Genomic DNA, 24551 nt, shown 5'->3' with positions numbered 1-24551 from the left:
GAGCTTTATACAATGAGACATGAATCTCATCCCCTTTATACTCCATACACTGGAGCACACGTGTCATATGTATTAGGGTGAGTCATTCCCTTACTCCCCTTTCCCCTTCCTTGTTTCTCCTTGCTCCCTATCCTATTATCCCAATATCCTATTACCATTATGCACATAACTGCTTGCCTTATATACTAGTTACTATCGTTGAACATTCTTTAAGCATGTAACAAAGTGTTTGCGAGGATGTTTCATTAAGAGAAATACATGAGTACTTTAACCATATCCCATCCCGCCCATTGTCATATGATGTCCGCAGATGGGATCTCCCATCCTGGGCAGGCTTCATATGACATCCTCAGCTTCCCGACGGTATAGGGGGCATGTGCGCCACATCACAGAGCAGCTGATGCATGTGCCGGTGGCCGGGATGTCTGCGGGGCACCCGTGATTGCTCGTGACATAGCAGGCACGTGAATCTGTATGTGTAAACACACAAATCCACGTCCTGTCAAGGGAGAGGAGACAGATTGTGTGTTCCTAGTATATAGGAACACCGATCGGTCCCCTCCCTAGTCAGTCCCATCCCCTCCACAGTTAGAATCACTCCCTAGGTAACACATTTAACCACGTGATCGCCCTCTAGTGTTCACTCCTTCCCTGCCAGTGACATTTATACAGTAATCGGTGCATGCTTATAGCATTGATCGCTGTATAAATGTCAATGGTCCCAAAATATTGTCAAAAGTATCCGATCTGTCTGCCGCAATGTCACAGTCATGATAGAAATCGCAGATCACCTCCATTACTAGTAAAAAAATAAAAAATAATAAAAATGCCATAAATCAATAACCTATTTTGTAGGCACCTTAACTTTTGCACAAACCAATCAATACGTGCCTTTTGCGGGTTTTTTTTTACCGAAAATATGTAGAAGAATACATATTGGCCTAAACTGAGGAAAAATTATTATTATTTTTTTTTAATTTGGGATATTTATTATAGCAAAAAGTAAAAAATATTGTGTTTTTTTTTTTCCAAACTTGTCGCTGTTTTTTTGTTTGTAGCGCAAATAATAAAACTGCAGAGTTGATCAAATGATCAAATACCAGCAAAAGAAAGCTCTATTTGTGGGGGAAAAAATGATGAAAATTTAATTTGGGTACAGTGTTGCATGACTGCACAACTGTCATTCAAAATATTATAGAGCTGGAAGCTGAAAATTGGCCTGGGCAGGAAAGGGGTGAAAATGCCCGGTATTGAAGTGGTTAAAAGTCATTAAGTTTATAAGCATTTGTGAAATTGTGACAACATCCTTTGCTATGTCTGTACTGCTAACTTTGCATTTGTAAGCTGATATTTGTAACACCCTTTTCTTAACTGTCATTTTTGTTCTATAACATTCTTTTCAAAACAATAAAACCATTAAAAAAAATGAAAAAGGGGTAGCTGGGTACTGCCATGAGTAGCGGCGGCCATCCATAAGGGGCCCCCCTAATCCACAAAAAAAAGGGCAGGCTCAGAGCACTGCACTCTGAGCACACCCAGTTGTGTGACAATAGCCTTAGGACTCCCGTCCAATCGGGTCCCAGGACCCACTTCCTGTTCGGCCAGGGAGAGAAGCAACAGCCCCGGAGTGAGGATTAGCTGGAGCGAGGAGCAGCAGCCCTACCATGGATCGTTGTCATCTGCCTCCTAAGATAAGGAGGCCTCTGATAGCTGCCTTCCCCTCCATCTCAAGTGGGAAAGGGGACAAGGGGCATGATCACCGCCTTCCCACCCGTCTCCCGCATGGGGGGGTGACATTGGTTTACCGTCCCCAAAATATTGAGCACCAGCCACCACTGGTCATGAGGGATATGTACCAATGCTGTTGTCCATTAAATCCTGTAAGGATGTAGCGGGGGGTTGGGAGGGACAGAGCAGAGCGGATCTGTGTATGTCAATAGCTGCACACAAGCCAACTCTGGATCAAGCCTGCACAGTGCAACCCACAATAGGAAGCAACTTGGTATGGAGGCACTTGGAAGGGTGGAGGGGCCAGGACCCAGATACCAAGGATAACTTGCTATCAGAATGCATAACGGTAAAAAACCTTGGGAATTTACAGCTACTTTAAAGTGGTAGTATAGTCATTTTTTTTACTTTTTCCTGCAGGTAAGCCTATAATAAGGCTTATCTGTAGGTAAAAAGAATATCTCCTAAACCTGTACAGTTTAGGAGATATTTCCCTCGCAATGAGCCACTGACTTCAGCGGCACATGTGCTCTGGGGATTCTCAGCTGAAAGTCCGGCAAACGCCAGACCTTGCTGGAAAGAAATCTCCCGCACGAATGCGCGGGAGTGATGACATTGTGGCTCCGGCCACTCACAGCGCTGGAGCCGCGATACCCAAAAGACACGCCAAGGGAAAATGTCAGCTCCCTTGGCGTTGATGGGGTGAGATACCGGCGCCTCGTTCTAAGGTAAGTATTTCATAATGAGCTAGTATGCGGTGCATACTAGCTCATTATGCCTTTTCCTTTACAGGTGTAGAAAAAAAAAGTCAGCGGATTTACTACAGCTTTAAACTGCAACATATTACATTTTACCTCTCCTTCACATAGTACAATTGTGCTAAAAGAAAGACAGTCTCCGCAGAACAGCTTGAAGCTTTATTATCCTGAGCTGGACTGGATAAGCCCACATGAAAAACTAGAGAAACAGAAAAAAAAGTTGAGGGATAAAACGTCTCATAAAATGGTAATCATCTTTTTGGAATTTGGCAACTTGCCTGTTATTTTATTTATTTTTTGTTACACTGACTTGCACAAGGTCAACAAGTTTGGGGAAATCTACCTGCATAATTAAGCATCTGTTTCAAAGTTTATAAAGGGCAAGTTGGGCATGGGAAATTATTATCTTTTCTGGCATTTTGTTTAGCCGCAGTAAAAAAAAAAAAAGAAATTGCTGATTAAAGCCAGTGCTTTATTATTTGAGAATCGATGAGCCAAACTTTTAGGAAAAATATGAATCATGTGTAGCATGTCCTCATTAGCCACTTGCTCATTATTGAACACATCACCAGTCAGCTCTTGTTAAGATGTTTAATTATTGATACAGATGATACTACGGACTGTTATTCTAGTATATGGACACTATCTAGCCTTTCTTGAAGAAACAAATATTAAAGTGTATGTAAAGCCAAAACTTTTTTTTTGTCTAGATAGAATGTTTTTTTGTTTTTTTTGTTTAGAATGGTTTTGTTTATTATTTTTTGTTGTGTGTATCCCACTGAATAAATTTCTCATCACTATTTGTCTGGGGCACACAATAGAAATAAGAGGAGTAAGGCGTCATGCACACTTGGCCGTCATTTGCTGTGGGAAACTGCAATACGAAGCAAAATCGCGGAACGGTTTTGCCGTGTTTTGCATTTTCTAGCGGTCTTCGGTCAAAACGTTCCTATACTTAACGTGATTCTTACGTGTTCAGGAGAGGAGGGTTGAGGGAAGTTGAAGCTCACGCAACTGCTGCAGCTCCTAAACTCTGTTAGAAACCTATGGGGTTGATTTACTAAAGAAAAATAGACTGTGCACTTTGCATAGGGCAGTTAAACAAAGCTTAGTAAATGAGGTAAAGGTTTGCTTTGCACAGAATACTTAATCACGTTCAAGGAAAATTTAAAAAACAAAATTTTTGCTTGCACATGATTGAATGGTGAAAGTCAACAGAGCATCTGCTCATTTACTAAGCTCTGGAGCAACTTTTCAAAGTGCATGGTCTATTTTCCTTTAGTAAATCAACCCCTTGATTTACTAAAGGCAAATACAGGCATACCCCACTTTTAAATACACAATGGGGTTTATTTACTAAAACTGGAAAGTGCAAAATCAGGCTCACTTCTGCATAGGAACTTTGCACTTTCCAGTTTTAGTAAATAAATCCCATTGTGTACTTAAAAGTGGGGTATGCCTGTAGACTTTTTTTTTTGCCATAGCTCCTAAACTCAAATCCATAAAAGTCTATTGGTTTGATTTACTTAAGGCCAATAGAAAAGATTGTAAAGAACAGGTGCACTCTACAAGTGCAGTTGCTCCAAAGCTTAGTAAATGAGGCAAAGCTTCACTTTGCAAAAAATACCCAGTCACATGCAAGAAAAATAAAATAAAAATCAGCATTTTTGCTTGCACATGATTGGATGATGGAAGTCAGAAGAGAGTCTGCTCAGATACTAAGCTTTGGAGCAACTGCACTTGCAGAGTGCAACTGCTCTTTACAAAGTGTGCAGTCTATTGGCCTTCAGTAAATCAACCCCATAGACTTTTATGGAGTTGAGTTTAGAAGCTTTGGCAAAAAACACACCAAAAGCTCCTAAACTCAAGTTTAGGAGGTGCTACAGTAGTGTAATGAAGCCGTAGGATATAACCTACAACTCTAATTGTGGTTCAGTTTGTTTTTCTTAGATGATAATGAGACCATCTTTAAAAAAAAATCTCTCTTCTGTTGGTGACAAAATAAGTGGGATCTTGAGTAAAATACTTCTAAATTGCTTGTCACTTCTCTCTTCATCTAAATTCTACATCATCAAAGTTTTCATCTCCTAACTAGAATTTTACATAAAGAATAATGAAGAACTTATACAAGCTAAAAGGTCATGGAAAGTCAATGGTTTAGCTTAGTACACATTGCTTTAACATACTAAATATCATTCAGCTAGGGCATGTCAACATGAGTGGCCAGGGCCCTTCATTTTACTTTGTGGTTAATTTGAGGTCAAGGTTAGTTTTAGATGCTGTCCCATCCATAACAAACATATTTCCCGTAACCACTTACCAACCACTCACAGTGCTTTTACTGTCGGAGGCCGGCATAGGCAGGCTGAATCACATACATGTACTCTACGTCACCCAGCCTGCTTGGGGTTAGTAGCATGCAGGAGGAACTTCCTCCTCCCAGACACGTACTACTCCCAAGGGTCCCGGGGTTGGAAAGCCATCACTTACAGATTGACACATCTTACGCTTCTTTGAGCGCTGTGAAAGTGCCAGAATCCTCCTCCTCATCCTCTTCCCCTCTCTCCTCCTGTGTGTTCTGTGACATAGGACTGATGATGTCTGGATAAAGTGGGCCTTGCGACTGAATTAAAATGGTTGGACTATGTCACAAACATAAAAAGAGTAAAACATGTAATTTCAGATACACTATATTGTTAAAAGTATAGGGACACCTGCCTTTACACGCACATAAACTTTAATGGCATCCCAGTCTTAGTCCATAGGGTTCAATATTGAGTTTGCCAACCCTTTGCAGCTAGAACAGCTTCACCGCTTCTGGGAAGGCTGTCTACAAGGTTTAGAAGTGTGTCTATGGGAATGTTTGACCATCCTTCCAGAAGCACATTTATGAGGTCAGACGAGAAGGTCTGGCTTGCAGTCTCCATTGAAATTCATCCCAAAGGTGTTCGATGAGGTCAGGACTCAACCTGATAGAACACCTTTGGGATGAATTTGTGCAGAGACTGCGAGCCAGGATTTCTTGTCCACATCAGTGCCTGACCTCACAAATGCACTTCTGGAAGAATGGTCAAACATTCCCATAGACACACTCCTAAACCGTGTGGACAGTCTTCCCAGAAGAGTTGAAGCTGTTATAGCTGCAAAGGGTGGGCCAACTCAATATTGAACCCTGCGGACTAAGACTGGGATATTATTATTATTATTAGTTCATGTACGTGTAAAGGCAGGCGTCACAATAATTTTGACAATATAGTGTATCTCAAATGTACCATTGGCTGTGAAGGGGCAACTGTAGCATAGTGTTCACTTATGTACCTCACTCAGATGCAAACGCATTTCCCTATGTCCCAGGAAAAATAAGTTACAAACAATGCAAATGGGGCAACGCTGCTATCTTTCCTGGTGCCCTATTCTTAATCTATTTCTTTATGTATTTTACTCTCCAATGGAAGATGGCATTGTGGTGAAGTGTGCAGCACACACTTGACATATGAAAACAAGAACGTGGTGTCTCTCCGGGACATCCCAATACAGACCGATTTATCCAAAATAGTTGTATCTCTATGTCTAATTCTTTAACCGGTTCCCGACCAGCGCACACCGATGTACATCAGTAGAATGGCACGGGCAGGCATATTGGCGTACAGGTCTGTCCAATATTTAATGCCGCCATGCCTCGCAGGCCGGTCAGGACCCCGTGTGTCCGGTCATGGGTCCAGCGGACTAGATCGCCTTGGGCATACCCGGATTGTCTCACGGGGCAGCTGAATGGAGAAATGCCATTGTAAACAGCATTTCCCCATTCTGCCTAGCAACTAGTGACGCTGATCTTTGCTCCATGTGATTGGAGCAGAGATCAGTGTTCACTAAATGAAAGCCCAGCCCCCCACAGTTAGTAACACACCCCTAGGAACACTTAACCCCCTACACTGCCACCCACTGGTTAACCCCTTCACTGCCAGTGTCATTTACACAGGAATCACTGCATTTATATAGCAGTGATTGCTGTATAAATGACAATGGTCCCAAAAATGTGTCAAAAATGTCCGATGTGTCCGCCATAATGTCTCAGTCACAATAAAAATTGCTGATTGCCGCCATTACTAGTAAAAAAAAAAAATATTAATAAAAACGCCATAAAACTATCCCCTATTTTGTAAATGCTATAACTTTTGCGCAAACCAATCGATAATCGCTTATTGCGATTTTTTTCCAAAAATATGTAGAAGAATACGTATCAGCCTAAACTGAGGGAAAAAATGTTTTTTTGGGGGATACTTATTATAACAAAAAGTAAAAATGCGTTTTTTTCAAAATTGTCGCTCTATTTTTGTTCATAGCGCAAAAAATAAAAACCGCAGGGGTGATCAAATACCACCAAAAGAAAGCTCTATTTGTGGGAAAAAAAGAACACCAATTTTGTTTGGGAGCTACGTTGCACGACCGCGCAATTGTCAGTTAAAGCAACGCAGTGCCGAATCGCAAAAAGTGGTCTGGTCTTTGACCAGCACAATGGTCCGGGGCAGAAGTGGTTAATATATGACATATTATTAATTTTCCTTTATGCAAATTATACCAGGTTTATTAATTGTTATGATTATATTCTTCATATATATTTACTAATAAAAGATTCCCATATTACTCTCTATACGGTAACTGTACTATTGTTATTCCAAATTAATAACTGAGAAGTTCCTTTATTCAAGTTTGATAGCCCTATACAATGTTAAAACTTGTATTATTAACTTGTATTGTATCATTCTCAATAAATTATTTTAAAAAGAAAACAAGAACAAAGCACACAGCTGTGGGCTGTAATACAGAAAACAATGCTACAGACCTTGCCATGCATTTTCACTGGGTTTGTTATTGTGATAAAGCAATTCTAGCACTGATGTGTGCCTATGCCCTTAAGCTAAATATATCTGACATAAAAAAAAAATAAAAAAACATTACAATTCACTGTAATAAAGTCTCTGCTTTTCTCATTCTTTTAGAAAATCTCAGTGAATTGAGAGTTGAGAGTGCTTGATATTAGTATAGTTGGGGAGATAAAATGATGTAAAGTACAAATGTTTGTAAAGATAAAAGATTCTGATTTAAGCTATTTACTATGAAATACAACTAATCTAAGTACCTACATTTGTTTTTATATTAGAATCTCATAATTCCCTGCAAAGCAAGCCTTAGAATGGGAATGAAAGCCAATCAGGCTCTGCTGCATTGCTCAGTGCTATCGTTGTAATCTCATTGGTTGGAAGAGAGAGCAGAGAGATGACCTTAGTTTAGTAATGGTCCTTCATTTTTCAATCAGCTGGAGAGGACTGGGATGGGGAGGGTATGTCAATGGCAAAGCTATGTTTCTTGACTCGAGAGGAGACCTCAATCCGGCTCAAGTTGCCTGGTAGTACCTGGACCACAAGACACAAATCTAAACAGAATTAAATACCTTTTTAAGGTAAAAATATTCACATACTGTATATATATTTCAAATGTGATTTTGTTGTTTGCCTAGAGTTTATCTATATACAGTATCATATGTTATATCAGCGCTTAAAATTTCCACTCGCCTGCTCGCATTAGGCTAGTGGAAATAAGCTGAGGGCATATGTGCATTCCCCTGAGAGAGGGGGACTGCCGGCAGGTGGGGTTGAAAAGGAGCCAATTCTCCTCCCAGCCTCGGCCCCCTGTCATTCTCTTAGCAGGGCCTGGCATAAAGCGGGAGTCTGCAAAGAACTAGATGAGGTGGGGGCATGGAGGGGGGATGGGCGGGAGATGCCAACATTTATTTTTCTTTTTAACAAGCTGGTGATTGGTTGTTTGGACTTCCTAGCAATGAATCTCCATCTTGTTAATAGGAAAAGTTGACTTTGGCAGCTCCAGCTCCCTTGTCCAGTGCTGTGCTCCAAGGTAAGGGCTAGTTTATACTTGCTTCAAAATATGGCTTCGGACACGCTTTATTAAAGCTCCCTGAACGCCAGTCAAAGCCCCTGTCACTAAATAAAATGGTTAGCTTAAGGTCCTGTTTACACCTTGCTTTTGCTTGGTGCTTCGATGAGGCTTTGGTGGTCCTTCGATGAGGCTTTGGTGGAGATTCGATGATGCTTTGGTGGGCCTTCGATGAGGCTTTGGTGGAGATTCGATGAGCTTTTGGTGGGCCTTCGGTGAGGCTTTGTGGGGCTTTGGTGAGGCTTCCTGGGGCTTCGATGAGGCTTTGGTGGGGCTTCAGTGGGGCTTCAAGCGAGCTTTGCCATAGACTTCTATGGAGGCTTTGAGGATGCTTTCAAGCACCGCTAAAGCTACATGGGGTATCATTTTTGAAGCAAAGCCAAGCTAACACAAGGTGTAAACAGGACTGTAAGCTAACCATTTTATTTAGTGACAGGGGCTTTGACTGGCGTTCAGAGAGCTTTAACAAAGAGTGCCCAAAGCCTTGTTTTGAAGCAAGTGTAAACTAGCCGTTAATGTGTGTTGAAGCTGAAGCAAGTGTAAATGAGCCCTAAGTCTCTCTGCATCCTAAATCAGTGAAAGTGTATTTCATTGGTTTTTAATTTCTTAATGCTATATTTAATATGGCATTTACAAATTTACTTAACAAGGCAGTAATGATGTGTACAGTGCCTATAGTAGCCAATCACATTTTATCCTTATTTTAATTATCACACTCAGATCAATCAAATATGCTCTATTTTAATATTGTTAAAGTTATGCTGTTAATATTTATTTTTTGGAACTTAATTCTGCATAAAAACATTTAACAATGTCCTTTGATGAGATCATTTATGAGGGCGTGAACTGGTGGGGAGTATATAAACATATATAAACAATGCATAACATTGTATATGTTTACCTAATAGCTCATATGTCTCATTTTGCCCTTAAAGCGGGAGTCCGCCATTTTTTTTTTTTAAAGTCAGCAGCTACAAATACTGCAGCTGCTGACTTTTAAAATAATGACACTTACCCGCCCAGCGCACCCGCGATGTCAGCACCCGAAGCCGATCTCTCGATCGTCTCTCGGGTGCTGCCACCGCCATCTTGGGTATGGGAATCAGGAAGTGGAGCCTTTCGGCATCATTTCCCGGTTCCCTACTGCGCATGCGCGAGTCGCGCTGCGCAATAAGGATGGTCCCCGCTGTCTCTGGGATCCGTGTGTTTCCCAGCAGGCAGCGGGGGACCTTCGGAAAGGGGCGTGGATTCTGCGGAAAGGGGCGTAGCTTCTGCAGAATCTACGCTGGAAGTGGGTGCAGATACCTGTACTGTACAGGTACCTGCACCCCCCTCCCCCTTGAAAGGTGCCAATTGTGGCGCCAGGGGGGGGGAGGGTTGCAATGAGCGGAAGGTCCACTTTAGGATGGACCTCCGCTTTAAGGCCATTTCACTGCCATAACAGAAAGTGTCAGAACAGCATTGTGTCCTTGTCTCCTAATTCCTCTTGCTTATTGTCACACTGAAACATCTTCTTTGAGACTATGGAGTAGATTTGCAAAGCGCAGTTGCCCCAGAGCTTAGTAAATGAGGTCAAGCCTTACTTAGCAAAGAATATCACAATCACGTGCAAGGAAAAATAAAATTGCTTCTGCTCATTTACTAAGCTCTGGAGCAACTGATCTTGCAGAATGCAACTGTACTTTTCAAAGTGCACAGTTTATTTGCCTTAAGTAAATCAACCCCCATGAGTAACCATGCTGTTTCCCATTGCGCAAGCATGGTGCACCATTGTCACCCTTTAAAAGCCTGTCCTGAACAATTACATGCAATTTTGGATAAAGTGAACCATTGGTAACGTAACCATTCCCTGGAAACTTTTATATGTTAGAGCAGCTGTTTTGTTAATATTTGCAATTTTTTTCAGTTAAAGGGGATGAATATGTTTTTGGATGATCTCCGAATGATGTGCTTACAATAAAAACTGCTCTCATAATGCATTGCTTAGCAGACAGGTAGACTTGCATCCAAGCGACCAATAAAAAGACAGATGGAGTGAAACAAAGGAACTGGATGGGAGCCATCTAGCCAACATGCTCCTCTCCGAGCACACTTAGGCCGCGTACACACGCGGGGACTGTTCGCTCAACTTTGTCCGCTGAACAGTGTTTCAGCGGACAGTCCGCTCGTGTGTGGGCTTTCAGCGGACAGTTTCAGCGGACAGTCTGCTGAACAAAGTTTTTCGGAATTTCCGAAAAACTGTCCGCTGAAACTTTGTTTCAGCGAACAGTCCCCTCGTGTGTAGGCTTGTTCGTCAAACTAAGTTCCGCGCATGCTCAGAAAGGATTTACACGCCGAAGGTTGCATTGCAGTGTATTGGACGTCGTTTTCTAGTCCCGTCGTACGTGCCGTTCACGTCATCACGCACGGTTTCAGCGGACTGTTCGTTCATCGTGTGTGGGCAAGTCCGTCCATGCTAAGTTTGAGCGGACTGTCCGCTGAAACTGTTTGACAAACAAAGTTGAGCGAACAGTCCCCGCCTGTGTACGCGGCTTTACTGAACATGAGGGTAGTGGCAATTGAGCTCTGCCTGTGCTCAACATTATTAATGACCATAAATTGGGCTTTTTCCAGGGGAGGAATAGAGAAACTGCAAAGCAAGGAATAAAGAAGGAATTTTCTTCACATTTCAACTCAGCACATATATAGTTAAGAGGATGCCATAGCTCTACCTTAAGTAAAATTGTTACATTGTTGTCACTGTGTCTAGAATACGTTTAAATCCCCTATATCGACCTTTAGTGAGACCTCATTTAGAGTACTGTGTCCAGTTCTGGGACCTCACCTACAAAAAGATATTGATAAGATAGAACGAGTCCAGAGACAGGTAACAAAAGGTCTGGGGGATAAAACATATCAAGAGTGACTTTAGGAACTTAACATGTACAGTCTGGAGGAAAGAAGAGACAGTGGAGATATGATTGAAACCTTTAAATACATCAAGGAGGTGAATAAGGTTCAGGAGGGCAGTATATTCAATATCAAACCAAAATCAAGAACACGTAGACATGACCTCAAACTAACTGGAGGAAAGTTCAAAGGGAGTCTTAGAAAGTGTCCTTTTACTGAATTAGTAGTTTATGTTTAGAATATACTTCCATTAGAAGTAGTTAGCCATTCAACAGTAAATGGCTTTGAACATGCTTGGGAGTCAAACAGATCTATAGTCAGACAAAAAAGTTAACAAAAAAAAAAAATTCAAAAAGATGAATATTAAAAAATAATAATAAAATGGGCAGACTTGATGGACTACTCTGTCTTTTTTCTGCTGTCACTTTTCTATGTTTCTAAAATTGCCAGAATGGGCCACCAATTCTGGTACAGATGGAAAAGAAAAAAAATTGTCTTTCCTTAGTGCAGGAACACCTGAAAACATTTCCTTCACAGTGAATGTATTGTAGACTACAGCACATTTACTATGCAAATAATCAAACAGTTAACATACATACAGTATCTCACAAAAGTGAGTACACCCCTCACATTTTTGTAAATATTTTATTATATCTTTTCATTTGACAACACTGAAGAAATGACACTTTGCTACAATGTAAAATAGTTGGTGTACAGCTTGTATAACAGAGTAAATTTGCTGTCCCTTCAAAATAGCTCAACACACAGCCATTAATGTCGAAACCACTAGCAACAAAAGTGAGGACACTCCTCTTCCACTCCTCCATGATGTCGTCTGGAGACATGCTTGGCCAGTCCATCACCTTTACCCTCAGCTTCTTTAGCAAGGCATTGGTCATCTTGGAGGTGTGTTTGGGGTCGTTATCATGTTGGAATACTGCCCTGCGGCCCAGTCTCCAAAGGGAAGGGATAATGCTCTGCTTCAGTATGTCACAGTACATGTTGGCATTCATGGTTCCCTCAATGAACTGTAGCTCCCCAGTGGCGGCAGCACTCATGCAACCCCAGACCATGACACTCCCACCAACATGCTTGACTGCAGGCAAGAAACACTTGTCTTTGAACTCCTCACTTGGTTGCTGCCACACATGCTTGACACCATCTGAACCAAATAAGTTTATCTTGGTCTCATCAGACCACAGGACATGGTTCCAGTAATCCATGTCCTTAGTCTGCTTGTCTTCAGTAAACTGTTTTCGGGCTTTCTTGTGCATCATCTTAAGCAGAGGCATCCTTCTGGGATGACAGCCATGCAGACCAATATAATGCAGTGTACGGCGTATGGTCTGAGCTCTGACAGGCTGACCTCCTACCCCTTTAACCTCTGCAGCAATGCTGGCAGCACTCATACGTCTATTTCCCAAAGATAATCTCTGGATATGACGCTGAGCATGTGCACTCAACATCTTTGGTCGACCATGACTAGGCCTGTACTAAGTGAGACCTGTCCTGTTAAACCACTGTATGGTCTTGGTCACTGTGCTGCAGATCAGTTTCAGGGTCTTGGCAATCTTTTTATAGTCTAAGTCATCTTAATGTAGAGCAGCAATTCTTTTTTTCTGATTTTCAGAGAGTTCTTGTTCTTTGCCATAAGGTGCCATGTTCAACTTCCAATGACCACCAGCTTCCCATTCACATCTGAGACCTTGTAACAGTAATGAGTCACGTGACACTGGGGAGGGAAAATGGCTAATTGGACCCAATTTGGACATTTTCACTTAGGGGTGTACTCACTTTTGTTGCCAGCGGTTTAGACATTAATGGCGGTGTGTTGAGTTATTTTGAGGGGACAGAAAATTTACACTGATATACAAGCTGTACACTCACTACTTTACATTGTAGCAAAGTGTAATTTCTTCAGTGTTGTCACATGAAAAGATAGAATAAAATATTTACAAAAATGTGAGGGGTGTACTCACTTTTGTGAGATACTGTATAAGCAGTTTTCTATAAAAGCACAGCGAAGAAAATAACAGACTATGCTGGAAATAGGCTCTGAAGCGAAGGCTGCTTACAGCTGAAAATCTAAAGGCTTTTAAAAAGCCAGAGAAATATAGATATTCAATCCCACTAAAGTCACTTGTAAAAATATGTTTTGTTCTATAAAGCACTCGTGGTAAAGGGATCAGAGCCTAATGCGCAGCTTTATCAGACTACACTTTGTAAGAATCCTGAAAATGCCACGCATCTCCTGTTTCTGTTTCCAGTTCTTTTTGTTCTATGAGGAGGAGAAATGGCTCAGTGTTTCATAATATTGTCTGGGATTCCTAATCGGATAGTAACCCTGCACTCTGACTACATGGAGTGTGCATATTACCAACAGGCTTGTATGATCCTGACCACATACTGTAGCCACCATAGGGGCATATGAAGCCCCTTGGACTAATTGGGGGTATCTTAGGACCCAGTAGTCAGCGTTGCCTTTTATTCAGTGCTTTCTCATTCTTAAATTAGCATACGGTGCAAATTATGGTGCTAGCATATGTGTCATGTGAGTTGTGGCTTTGGTAAAACCTGCAAATCTCTTCCTTGGTTGCTGCACTAAAATTAAGTGGTCTATTTACAAAGAAAATAAAAATTACTGTGTGTATATCTCAATCATTTGCACAGCCGTTAAGAATGATCCTTGTATGTTGCCTAAAATGTTTATTTCCTATGATCAATAGTGCCATCTAGAGGCCATATTGCAGTATTTAACTCAATCAGGAAAACAACACATAATGGCCAGTGCCACTAGATAGAGCTGGCGTTCATAGGAAATAAACATATTAGTCAACTTATGGTGTTAAGATGCTTGAGATATTTGCACAGCAACTTTTTTTCATAAATAGACCCCTTAAGTATTCTGGGAAGAATGCACTTCAAAATTACCTTAGCCAATGAAAGGCATCACTTACATTTTTTCCTTTCCAAATGTGACAAGGATAAATTTTAGGGGACTGAATGGAGCTTACCATCAGATATTTAATCGGGGATACAGTTGCCACTTCAGTTTATAACAGCAGACCCAATTAAACTATCACTGTTTTTGGTTCCAAGTAAATCCTAAACAAAGTAATTTTTAATCTTAATGTGGTTTCTAAAGGTAGAAGTTTATTGTATCATCTTAATGCATTTTTTTTTACCTTAACCGTTTCCGGCCCGCACTACAGCCGAAAGATGCTACAGTGCAAAATTACTTTGTGGGAAGGGCATACATTGATGTCATCCTGTGATTGCGCGGCCCATGTGCCCCCCGAGGAATGCGAGCGACATGCTTTGTGAGCGATGAGTCCTTCGGACTCAGCTGATCACAGATCAGGGTAAAGAGCCAACCACAGCTGCCCTTAAAGCAGAGGTCCACCCTAAAATGGACCTTCCGCTCATTGGAATCCTCCCCCCCTCCGGCGCCACAATTGGCACCTTTCAGGGGGGAGGGGGGTGCAGGTACCTGTACAGTACAGGTATCTCCCCCTACTTCCGGGATAGCTCTCTGCGGAAAGGAGCGTAGATTACGCCCCTTTCCGAAAGTCCCCTGCTGCCTGCTGGGAAACACACAGATACCAGAGGCAGCGGGTCCATCCTTATTCGCAGTAGGGGACCGGGAAATGAAGCCGAAAGGCTCCACTTCCTGATTCCCATACCCAAGATGGCGGCGGCAGCACCCGAGAGACGATCGAGAGATCGGCTTCGGGTGCCGACATCGCGGGCGCGCTGGGCGGGTAAGTGTCCTTATTTTAAAAGTCAGCAGCTGCAGTACTTGTAGCTGCTGGCTTAAAAAAAAAAAAAAAAAAACGGCGGAACTCCCGGCGGACTCCCGCTTTAACCACATGATCAGCTGCGTCCAATGATAGCTAGCCACTTGTATTAAAGAGACTTCTACACTGATAATCAGTGCAGTCCCAACAGTGACTACTAGTGCCGCCTATCAGTGCCCACCAGTGATGCCAATCAGTGTCCACCAATGCTCCCAATCAGTGCTCATCAGTGATGCCAGTCATTGCAACCTATCAGTGCTGCCTATCAGTGCCTCCTCATTAGTGTCACCTATCAGTGCTGCCTATCAGTGCCACCTATCAATGCCCTTCAGTGACGCCTACCAGTGCCCATCAGTGCCGCCTATCAGAGCCCATCAGTGCCACCTGTCAGTGCACCCTCATCAGTGCCTCCTCATCAGTTCTCAACCAGTGCCACCCCATCAATGCCCATCAGTGCCACCTATCAGTGCCCATCAGTGCCACAGTGCCCATCAGTGCCACCTATCAGTGCAGCCTCATCAGGGCCTGCTCATCAGTGCCCACCAGTGTCACCAATCACTGCTGCCTCATCAGTGTAGCCTATTAGTGCCCTTTAGTGCCACAGTACCCATCAGTGCCACCTATCAGTGCAGCCTCATCAGGGCCTCCTCTACAGTGCCCACCAGTGCCACCAATCACCGCCGCCTCATCGGTGTAGCCTATCATTGCCCTTTAGTGCAGCCCCATCAGAGCATATCAGTGAAGGAGAAAAATTACCCGTTTGCAAAAAAATTTAACAAACTATGAAAAATGTATTTTTTTTCTTCAACATTTTTGGTATTTTTTTTGTTTGTTTAGCAAAAAACAAAACACCCAGTGGTGATTAAATACCACCAAAAGAAAGGTTTATTTGTGTGAAAAAAGGGTACAGTGTTGCATGACTGTGCAATTGTTATTCAAAGTGTGACAGAGCTGGAAGCTGAAAATTTAACTGGGCAGGAAAGGGGGTAAAAGTGCCCAGTACACAAGTGGTTAATGCATGCTTCCCACCCCAGGCTTCCCTAAATAGTCACCTGAACCAGGTCTTTATCCAGCCCTGGGCAAGTCTGCAGCAGCAATTCTCTCCTCTCCCGACTCTCAGAGGTTTGGCCATTGGCTCCTGCTGCTGTCAATCGAAGCGTGTGAGCAGAGTGCAGGGGGTGGGGCTGTAACTACTACATTTTGCTAAGATTACAATTACATTTTGAAATATTTGAAAGAATATACATTTGTGCTTTTGTATACTTATGGGGCAACTGTTTTGTAGAGGGGTGTACACTGCCCTATTTTAGATAGCGTTAACCTAGGTCTGAACCCTAGGCAACAATAAAAGATAAACAATTTTTGCACCTTTGTATTTATTAATATCAGGCACCAGCCTCATGCAGTCCCGGCACAGCACCTCTCAGAGTAGGTAAGGGAGAAGCAGCACAAGGATCCAATCAGCTGTACTGAAGTGCAAGGAGTATGTTGATGGAAGGAGAGAGCAGAGTGGCAAAGAAATGATCCCATCAGTTTGCTGCTTCTCAATTAACTGTCCAGTCACAGGGTAGAGGAATGAAGGAGACCAGGAAGTGAAAATGAAACTGCAGCAGGGAAAGATCTGGTCTCCTACCCTGCCAGTGGGGTTATTCTCAGGACTTAAAGCAGAGGTTCACACAAAAATGGAACTTCCTTTTCGGAAACCTTCCCCCCTCCAGTGTAACATTTGGCACCTTTCAGGGGGAAGGGGGGTGCAGATACATGTATAATACAGGTATTTGTGCCCACTTCCGGGCATAGACTCCTGTGGGAGTCTACAGCTCTTCCCATCCCACCCTGCTGTCTGCTGGGAAAAACACGGGTCCCAGAGACAGCAGGAATCATCCGGATTGCGCAGCGTGTCTTGCGCATACGCATTACGGAACCGGGAAGCGAAGCCGCAAGGCTTCATTTTCTGATTCCTTTACCGAAGATGGTGGCAGCAGCACCCGGCAGCCGTTTACAACCACTATAAAAGGTACAGTAGCTGCTGACTTTAAATTAGTAAACTGTTGAAGGTCCCATTTAGACATTTAATAGAATAACACATGTCTTGGTGGGATGGTGGTCCTATACAGAATCCCTTCAGTGTACAGCACAAAAAAAAACAAAAAACTGATGTATATCAATACATCCATCAATACATCAATATATCTGATGCACAGAAGAATTGAGCTGGTGTCACAATATTTGAAATCCATTAAAAAGAATAAAACCCATGACAAGACACACACCTTGGGAACCATCAGAACACTGGTATGAAAGGCTTATCACAATATCGACATGTATTGACACGTATGATATTTATGTCCTGTTAAAGCCCTGTTCTAAACTCCATCCATGTCCTTTATTTTAAAACACTTCATGGGATATCTGAGAAATACAAGATACAGACCAATCCACTGAAAAAATATAGCTTGGAAACTTTCATATGTTGACACTTGCCAACACTCTTACCACTTTATTATTCACGATCCTGCTCCTCGCCTGCAATAGTCTACTAGAAATCTACATGCATAGAAATGTAATGTTCTGGGAGAAAGGTGAGTTATAAGATACTGTTGTCTTCCCCAAAGGCAGGATAACAGCCATGCTTGTCCTAGCAAAAAAGGCATCATGGGAAATCTGAATACAACTCGGCATGGACCTTCATACAATGATACAGTTGCACTGAATCTTCTACCTGTACAGTAGAGCGGTGCTTTAGCTTACAGTTTGTTTTCCGTGGGAAGATCATTTGAGTTATTATGGTGGTCAGATGTGAAAATTTGATATGGTTCTTCCAGAGTCAAAAGCATCATAATCCCAAAGAAAAAAAAGAAAAAGTATTCCAAAAAAGAAAAACCTGTGGTTGGACTTTAAAGGCACAACTAAAAATATACAAAAATATTAGCATTTATTGATATATATATATATATATATATTTTTTTTTTTCTTTTTTTTTACAGAAAACAGGGGCATGAAATAAACATATATACAATTCATATATACAAAAAACAGTCTATATATGATATAAGTCCTAATGCGTCTACGCGTTTCATTGGACACTTCTTCAGGACACATTTGGGGTTCAGTGGTTGCAAGGAAGAGAAAGGGGTCTCACTATCTTGCAAAAGGAGTCACATATTAATCAATCAGTGATCAGAAAAGTAGTTTACAACAAAGGAAAAAACAAGTGGAGCAATGGGGTCAGAGCGAATCACCAGGCGGAAAACACCTAGGGACCACCTGTGAATTAATGATTATGAGTGTCTAAATATGATACTTTCAAAGAGGGGATGCCATATCAAAATAAATTTGCATAGAAGACCGGATATAACCATAGATTGTTCATATCAGAAAGTGTAAGAATCCATCAGTCAGAGACAGCCACCAAATAAAAAATTTGGATATGTCAAATGTAATGAATCCAGAACTGAGCTGTTGTCATCCAAAATAGATATAGATACGGCAATGTAATGAAAATCCCCTGGGAGAGAACAGGTCACTCTGCTCTCTCCCAGGGGAAGAGTGTCCTGCTCTATCCCAGGGGATTTTTGGGGCAGCGCGGCTATACCGCCAGCAAAATGCAGCTATTGCAGTAGCCCATTATGTGTCACTTACCTGACACAGGAGCCACCGATGTCACCGATGTCCCCTCTTCCACGAAGCGTCCATCTTCCTTGATCGCCGTTAACAACAGCACGCTCGGTGCGCCTGTGCACCGCTGTCTGCGGCACATGTGCTGTAGACAGCGGTGCCTGTCTTTTACAAATATCTCCTAAACCGTGTAGGTTTAGAGATATTTCTTGCACCTACAGGTAAGCCTTAATCTAGGTTTACCTGTAGGTCAAAGTGGTCTGTACGGGTTTACAACCACTTTAAAGTTCCAGCTTAATCCAGAGATCTATCCAGAAAAGGTCACAACAGCCCAGCAGTATCTCAGGAACCAAAAAGCCCACAGCTCTCTCTAACAACATTTGTCCTGTTCCACACACAACATTTCATGGATATCTGATGGCTTCTGGCGTCCGTTTTCAGACCTCTCCCACAGGTGGGTTGGAGGCTCTTTCCCACTCAAGATCTTTCCCAGACTCTGGATTTAGGGACCTATATCAGGATTTAATAATCCTAGAAAAACTGTAAATCAGATTTCCCTCTGTAATGAATCACCCAGATCTTTTTCTAGGGTTGCCCCAATACTGTTTTTTACAGACGAGTACAAGTGCCGATATTTTTGGTCAAGTACTGACAGATACCAAGTGCCAATACCCTTGCAGTGTGATATGAGCATGCGATTTGAACAGAAATGTGATGTGTCTTCTGTCCGAATAGCAGGCGGGATACCATCCAATAGGATGGTAGATACACTTGTGTACACCATAGATCATTTATCATAAGTCCCTTTCAGGTGTTTGATAAAGAAAGGATTCTTATATTCTGTTTTTTGCCTGGAATTTTCCTTTCCATTTGTACATCCCTATTAGGATGGGAAAGATAAGAAAAGACTAAAAGATGTAATGACAAGCAGTCAATCCAAAAGGCAAATGCACAATATTCAGCCAGCTCCTTAACTGTCCAGAGACAGCATTTAATGGTAATTGCTTACATGCCCTTTCTGTGTTTCTCCTGTAACTCTATCCATTGAATCCACCAAGCACCATTCAGGGCTTGACCTCTTGTTCTGCTATTGACTTTTGCTGCATTGAGGGGGAACAACGAAGCTAATTATCAGGGGCCAATTGGTTTGGTTACTTTCTACTCTTTATGGGAAAAAATAAAAAAAATAATGCCCGAACACAGGTCTACAAATAGTTCTTATGCTCTCCTTTCATCTTATACATTGTGTGTATGTCTATTCACTGCCAGCAGCCAAGTAGAAAAGAACAAATGGTTACCAGGCAACCGGCATTGATTGAACATAGCAAAACAACGTGAATTATTTCTATATTGCATACACACACATATACCACTATGGAAAGGAGGAAGGCGGGAGGTGGGGGGGGGGGGGTATGGTCATCCTTTACACTTCTTATTAATTTTCCATTTTACACACTTTCCACTACCAGAGACAATTTTCAAAGAAAGTAACCCCAGACATTTACCCCCTTGGGGTGAGAAGCAGCCTGTATCCTGCATATTACATACATAATAGTATCTTGCCTGTTTATGTATGTATCATTCATGCAATGTAATAGTTGTGCTTCCAGCCATGTCCCAAATCAACAGTGCTGAATGTAGGAGATTGAAATAGTTAGAAAAGGAAATGGGGCTTGTAGTGTCCTCACTTGGCTCTTGGTTGCTTTGGGGATTATATGTGGGAAAGATAAATATTGTGAACGTGGAGCAGGATACTCTCTATCATGTTTTCTGTTTATTACTCAGATGTCAGCGGATAGCAGGATGTGGCACCATTACTGTCAATGTGTACCAAAGCTGTCCCTTCTATCATTGTGTGGTAGGACCTCGCCCTTCATTAATGTGCAGTAGGACTGTCCCCTCTATCAGTGGGTAGTAGGACTGTCCCCTCTAGCCTCCATCAATGTATAGTAGGACTGCTCCCTCCGCCTCCATCAATGTATAGTAGGACTGCTTCCTCCGCCTCCATCAATGTATAGTAGGACTGCTTCCTCCGCCTCCATCAATGTATAGTAGGACTGCTTCCTCCGCCTCCATCAATGTATAGTAGGACTGCTCCCTCCATCTCCATCAATGTATAGTAGGACTGCTCCCTCTGCCACCATCAATATATAGTAGGACTGCTCTCTCCGCCCTCCATCAATATATAGTAGGACTGCTCCCTCCGCCTCCATCAATGTATAGTAGGACTGCTCCCTCCGCCTCCATCAATGTATAGTAGGACTTCTCCCTCTGCCTCCATCAATGTATAGTAGGACTGCTCCCTCCGCCCTCCATCAATATATAGTAGGACTGCTCCCTTTGCCCTCATTCAATGTATAGTAGGACTGCTCCCTCCGCTTCCATCAATGTATAGTAGGACTGTCCCCACTATCCTCTATCAGTGTGTAGTAGGACTGCTCCCTCCACCCTTCATCAATGTATATTAGGACTGCTCCCTCTGTCCTCCATCAATGTATAGTAGGACTGCTCCCTCCGCCACCATCAATATATAGTAGGACTGCTCTCTCCGCCCTCCATCAATATATAGTAGGACTGCTCCCTCCGCCTCCATCAATGTATAGTAGGACTGCTCCCTCCGCCTCCATCAATGTATAGTAGGACTTCTCCCTCTGCCTCCATCAATGTATAGTAGGACTGCTCCCTCCGCCCTCCATCAATATATAGTAGGACTGCTCCCTTCGCCCTCATTCAATGTATAGTAGGACTGCTCCCTCCGCTTCCATCAATGTATAGTAGGACTGCTCCCTCCGCCCTCCATCAATGTATAGTAGGACTGCTCCCTCCGCCCTCCATCAATGTATAGTAGGACTGTCCCCACTATCCTCTATCAGTGTGTAGTAGGACTGCTCCTTCCACCCTTCATCAATGTATATTAGGACTGCTCCCTCTGCCCTCCATCAATGTATAGTAGGACTGTCCCCTCTACCTTCTATCAGTGTGTAGTATGTTTGCCTCATCCACACTAACCAATGTTTAGTAGGCCTGTCACTTCAGCTCTCTATTAGCATGTAGATGGACTGTGCCCTCCACCGTTCATCAATGTGTAGTAGGACTGCCTCCTCCTCTCTAATCAATATTTAATAAAACTGTCACTTCAGCACTCTATCAGTGTGTAGTAGGACCTTCCCCTCTACCCTTCATCAATGTGTAGTAGTACTGCCCCCTCCTCACTAATCAATGTATAGTAAGACTGTTACTTCAGCTATCTATCATTGTGTGGTAAGACTGCCCCCTCCACCCTCATCAATGTGTAGTAGGACTGCTCCTTCCTCCCTTAATGTGTAGTAGGGCTGCTTCCTCTGCCCTCCATCAATATGTAGTAGGACTTCCCCCTCCTCCTTAATCAATATGTAGTAAGACTGTCACTTCAGCTCTTTATCAGTATGTAGTAAGACAGCGACCTTTACACTCCATCAACGTGTAGTAGACCTGCCGTCTCCTCCCTAATCAATGTGTAGTAAGACTGTCACTTCAGCTCTCTATCAGTGTGTAGTAGGACTTCTCCCTCTGCCCTCTAGTATTATGTAGTAGGACTGTTCCCTCCACCCTCTATAAATGTGTGCTAGAACTGTCCCCTCAGCCCTCCATCAATGTGTAGAAGGACTGTCCCCTCTGCCCTCCATCAGTGTATAGAAGGACTGACCCTTTGCGCTCCATCGATCTGTTGTAAGACTGTCCTCTCATCCCTAATCAATATGTAGTAAGACTGTCACTTCAGCTCTCTATCATTGTGTAGAAGGACTCTCCCTCATCCCTTTGTCACTGTTAGTGTGGAGAAGGACTGTTCCTCATCCCCCTGTCAGTATGTGTAGTAGGACCATCCACTCAGCCTTAGGAAAGAGATTGTATATTGTAGTGCCTTAAAAGCTTGCAGTGTAGTTACGGTATTTAGTTAGCCAATAGTATCACCATAAATCCAAACATCTACTGTACATAATATAAAATGCACAACGTTTGGTGGATGTATGCACATTTAACGTTTTCAGTTGCCCTGACTAAGCCCAGCTGCATTTTCACTAATAAGTTTGAGTGGTGGAAAGCTTTTGTACCTTGTATATATTGCACTACAGTCTTATTCCTAGTCAAGGAAAACCTCCTTATCCCTATGTCAAGGAAGACCTCCTTATCCCTATGTCAAGGAAGACCTCCTTATCCCTATGTCAAGGAAGACCCCCTTATCCCTATGTCAAGGAAGACCCCCTTATCCCTATGTCAAGGAAGACCTCCTTATCCCTATGTCAAGGAAGACCTCCTTATCCCTCTGACTCCATTAATCAGAAATGCCCCCCCCCCTTCTTCCTTGAGTAGAAAGCTTCAGTAGAGTATATTTCATAAATTGACCCTTTAAACAAGAATCTTTAGACTTATTACTCACCACAGGACACAGTTTCATCGGATCTATCTCCACAGTCATCCTCCTGGTCGCACTGCCATGATTTGGAAATACAGCGGCCATTGGCGCAGGAAAATTGGTGAGGCTGACAGGTCCTGGCTGGAAGGGATAGACAGAATGGAATTACGGTTATGTGAAGATCACTTTAATATAAATCAAGGAAATTGCTGACAAAAACCAAACATTTCTAGTGAAAATCAGGTCTGCATTTTATTTATCAAGGGGCCTGGGGTATGTTTTGTATGTATCTGCCAACAATCCTTGGCATCCAGCCACAAAACATATAAACACAAAGACCCGAGACAGCTATTACAGTACATGTTAACCCTAACTGAATGGCATTTAATTTTCCAAAGCACAGTGAAGTTGATTTACTAAAAGGCAAATAGGCTGTTCACTTTGCAAGGGAAGTTGCACTTTGCAAGGAAATTTTCCCCAGAACTTACTGAATGAGATGAAATGTCCCAATATCTAATCACATGCAAGGAACATAAATAATAATAAAAAAAATGGAAATCACCAGAGCCCTATCTAATTCGCTAAACTCTGGGGGAAATTCCCTTGCAAAGTATAACTTTCCTTGCAAAGTAAATATTCAACTTGTCTTTAGTAAATCAACATTGTATGCATTGCATTATATTCTACAATAAATGTGTTCCTAGGGAGTGTTTTCTTTTTTTTTAACAGAGAAAATTTATTGAGACATTTTCATTGTTATACATGTATACGGCAAGTAAGATGCATCATGTGTTGTGAACTCATACTGTACATGCCAATCATTGTAGATCTAAAACAGACACCTACCAAAGGGTTAACTGTGTGCCTAGCCAGTGTTTTTGTGTACTGTGTGCTGCTTTCACTAGGGTAAGATATCGATTCTAGTCCCTGCTTTGCACAAACACAGAATACACCCCTTCCCCCCTGTCAGAACTGAGATATACAGTCATACCCCACTTTTAAGTACGCAATGGGGTTTATTTACTAAAGCTGGAAAGTGCAAAATCAGGCTCACTTCTGCATAGAAACCAATGAGCTTCCAGGTTTTATTACCAAAAGCTTAATTGAACAATCTGGGGTTAGAAGCTGATTGGTTTCTATGTAGAAGTGAGCCTGATATTGCACTTTCCAGCTTTAGTAAATAAACCCCATTGTGTACTTAACCACTTCCCACCCGGCCAATGCATATATACGGCCGGGTGGGAGCCGTCTACTCCTGACAGGCCATTCAGGAACGTCCTTCAGGAGTAGCGGGATCGCTCGCGCAGCGGCGCGATCCCGATGTGCTCGTGTCACCCGGACACGGCACATCTCAGATCGGCAGGAGGGCTCTGTGATTGGCCCTCCTGATCACATGACGGCCGTGTCCAATCACGG

The 24551-nt window shown here is 42.5% G+C and overlaps 1 protein-coding gene across 1 annotated transcript in view; it reads right to left on the bottom strand.

The window, feature by feature from the left end:
- Positions 1-24551, bottom strand: part of LRP1B (LDL receptor related protein 1B) — a 2110020-nt gene that overhangs the window by 922514 nt on the left and 1162955 nt on the right. The window contains exon 18 of the mRNA XM_077447755.1: positions 23160-23276. Within this exon, the coding sequence (XP_077303881.1) occupies positions 23160-23276 (117 nt within the window). The remainder of the gene's footprint in view (positions 1-23159; positions 23277-24551) is intronic.

Source organism: Lithobates pipiens, unplaced genomic scaffold, assembly GCF_037356315.1.
Source record: "Lithobates pipiens isolate NorthernLeopardFrog02 unplaced genomic scaffold, aLitPip1_a1.2 Scaffold_22, whole genome shotgun sequence".
NCBI classification, from domain to species: Eukaryota; Metazoa; Chordata; class Amphibia; order Anura; family Ranidae; genus Lithobates; species Lithobates pipiens.
This window is presented reverse-complemented; position numbering and strand designations above follow the sequence as displayed.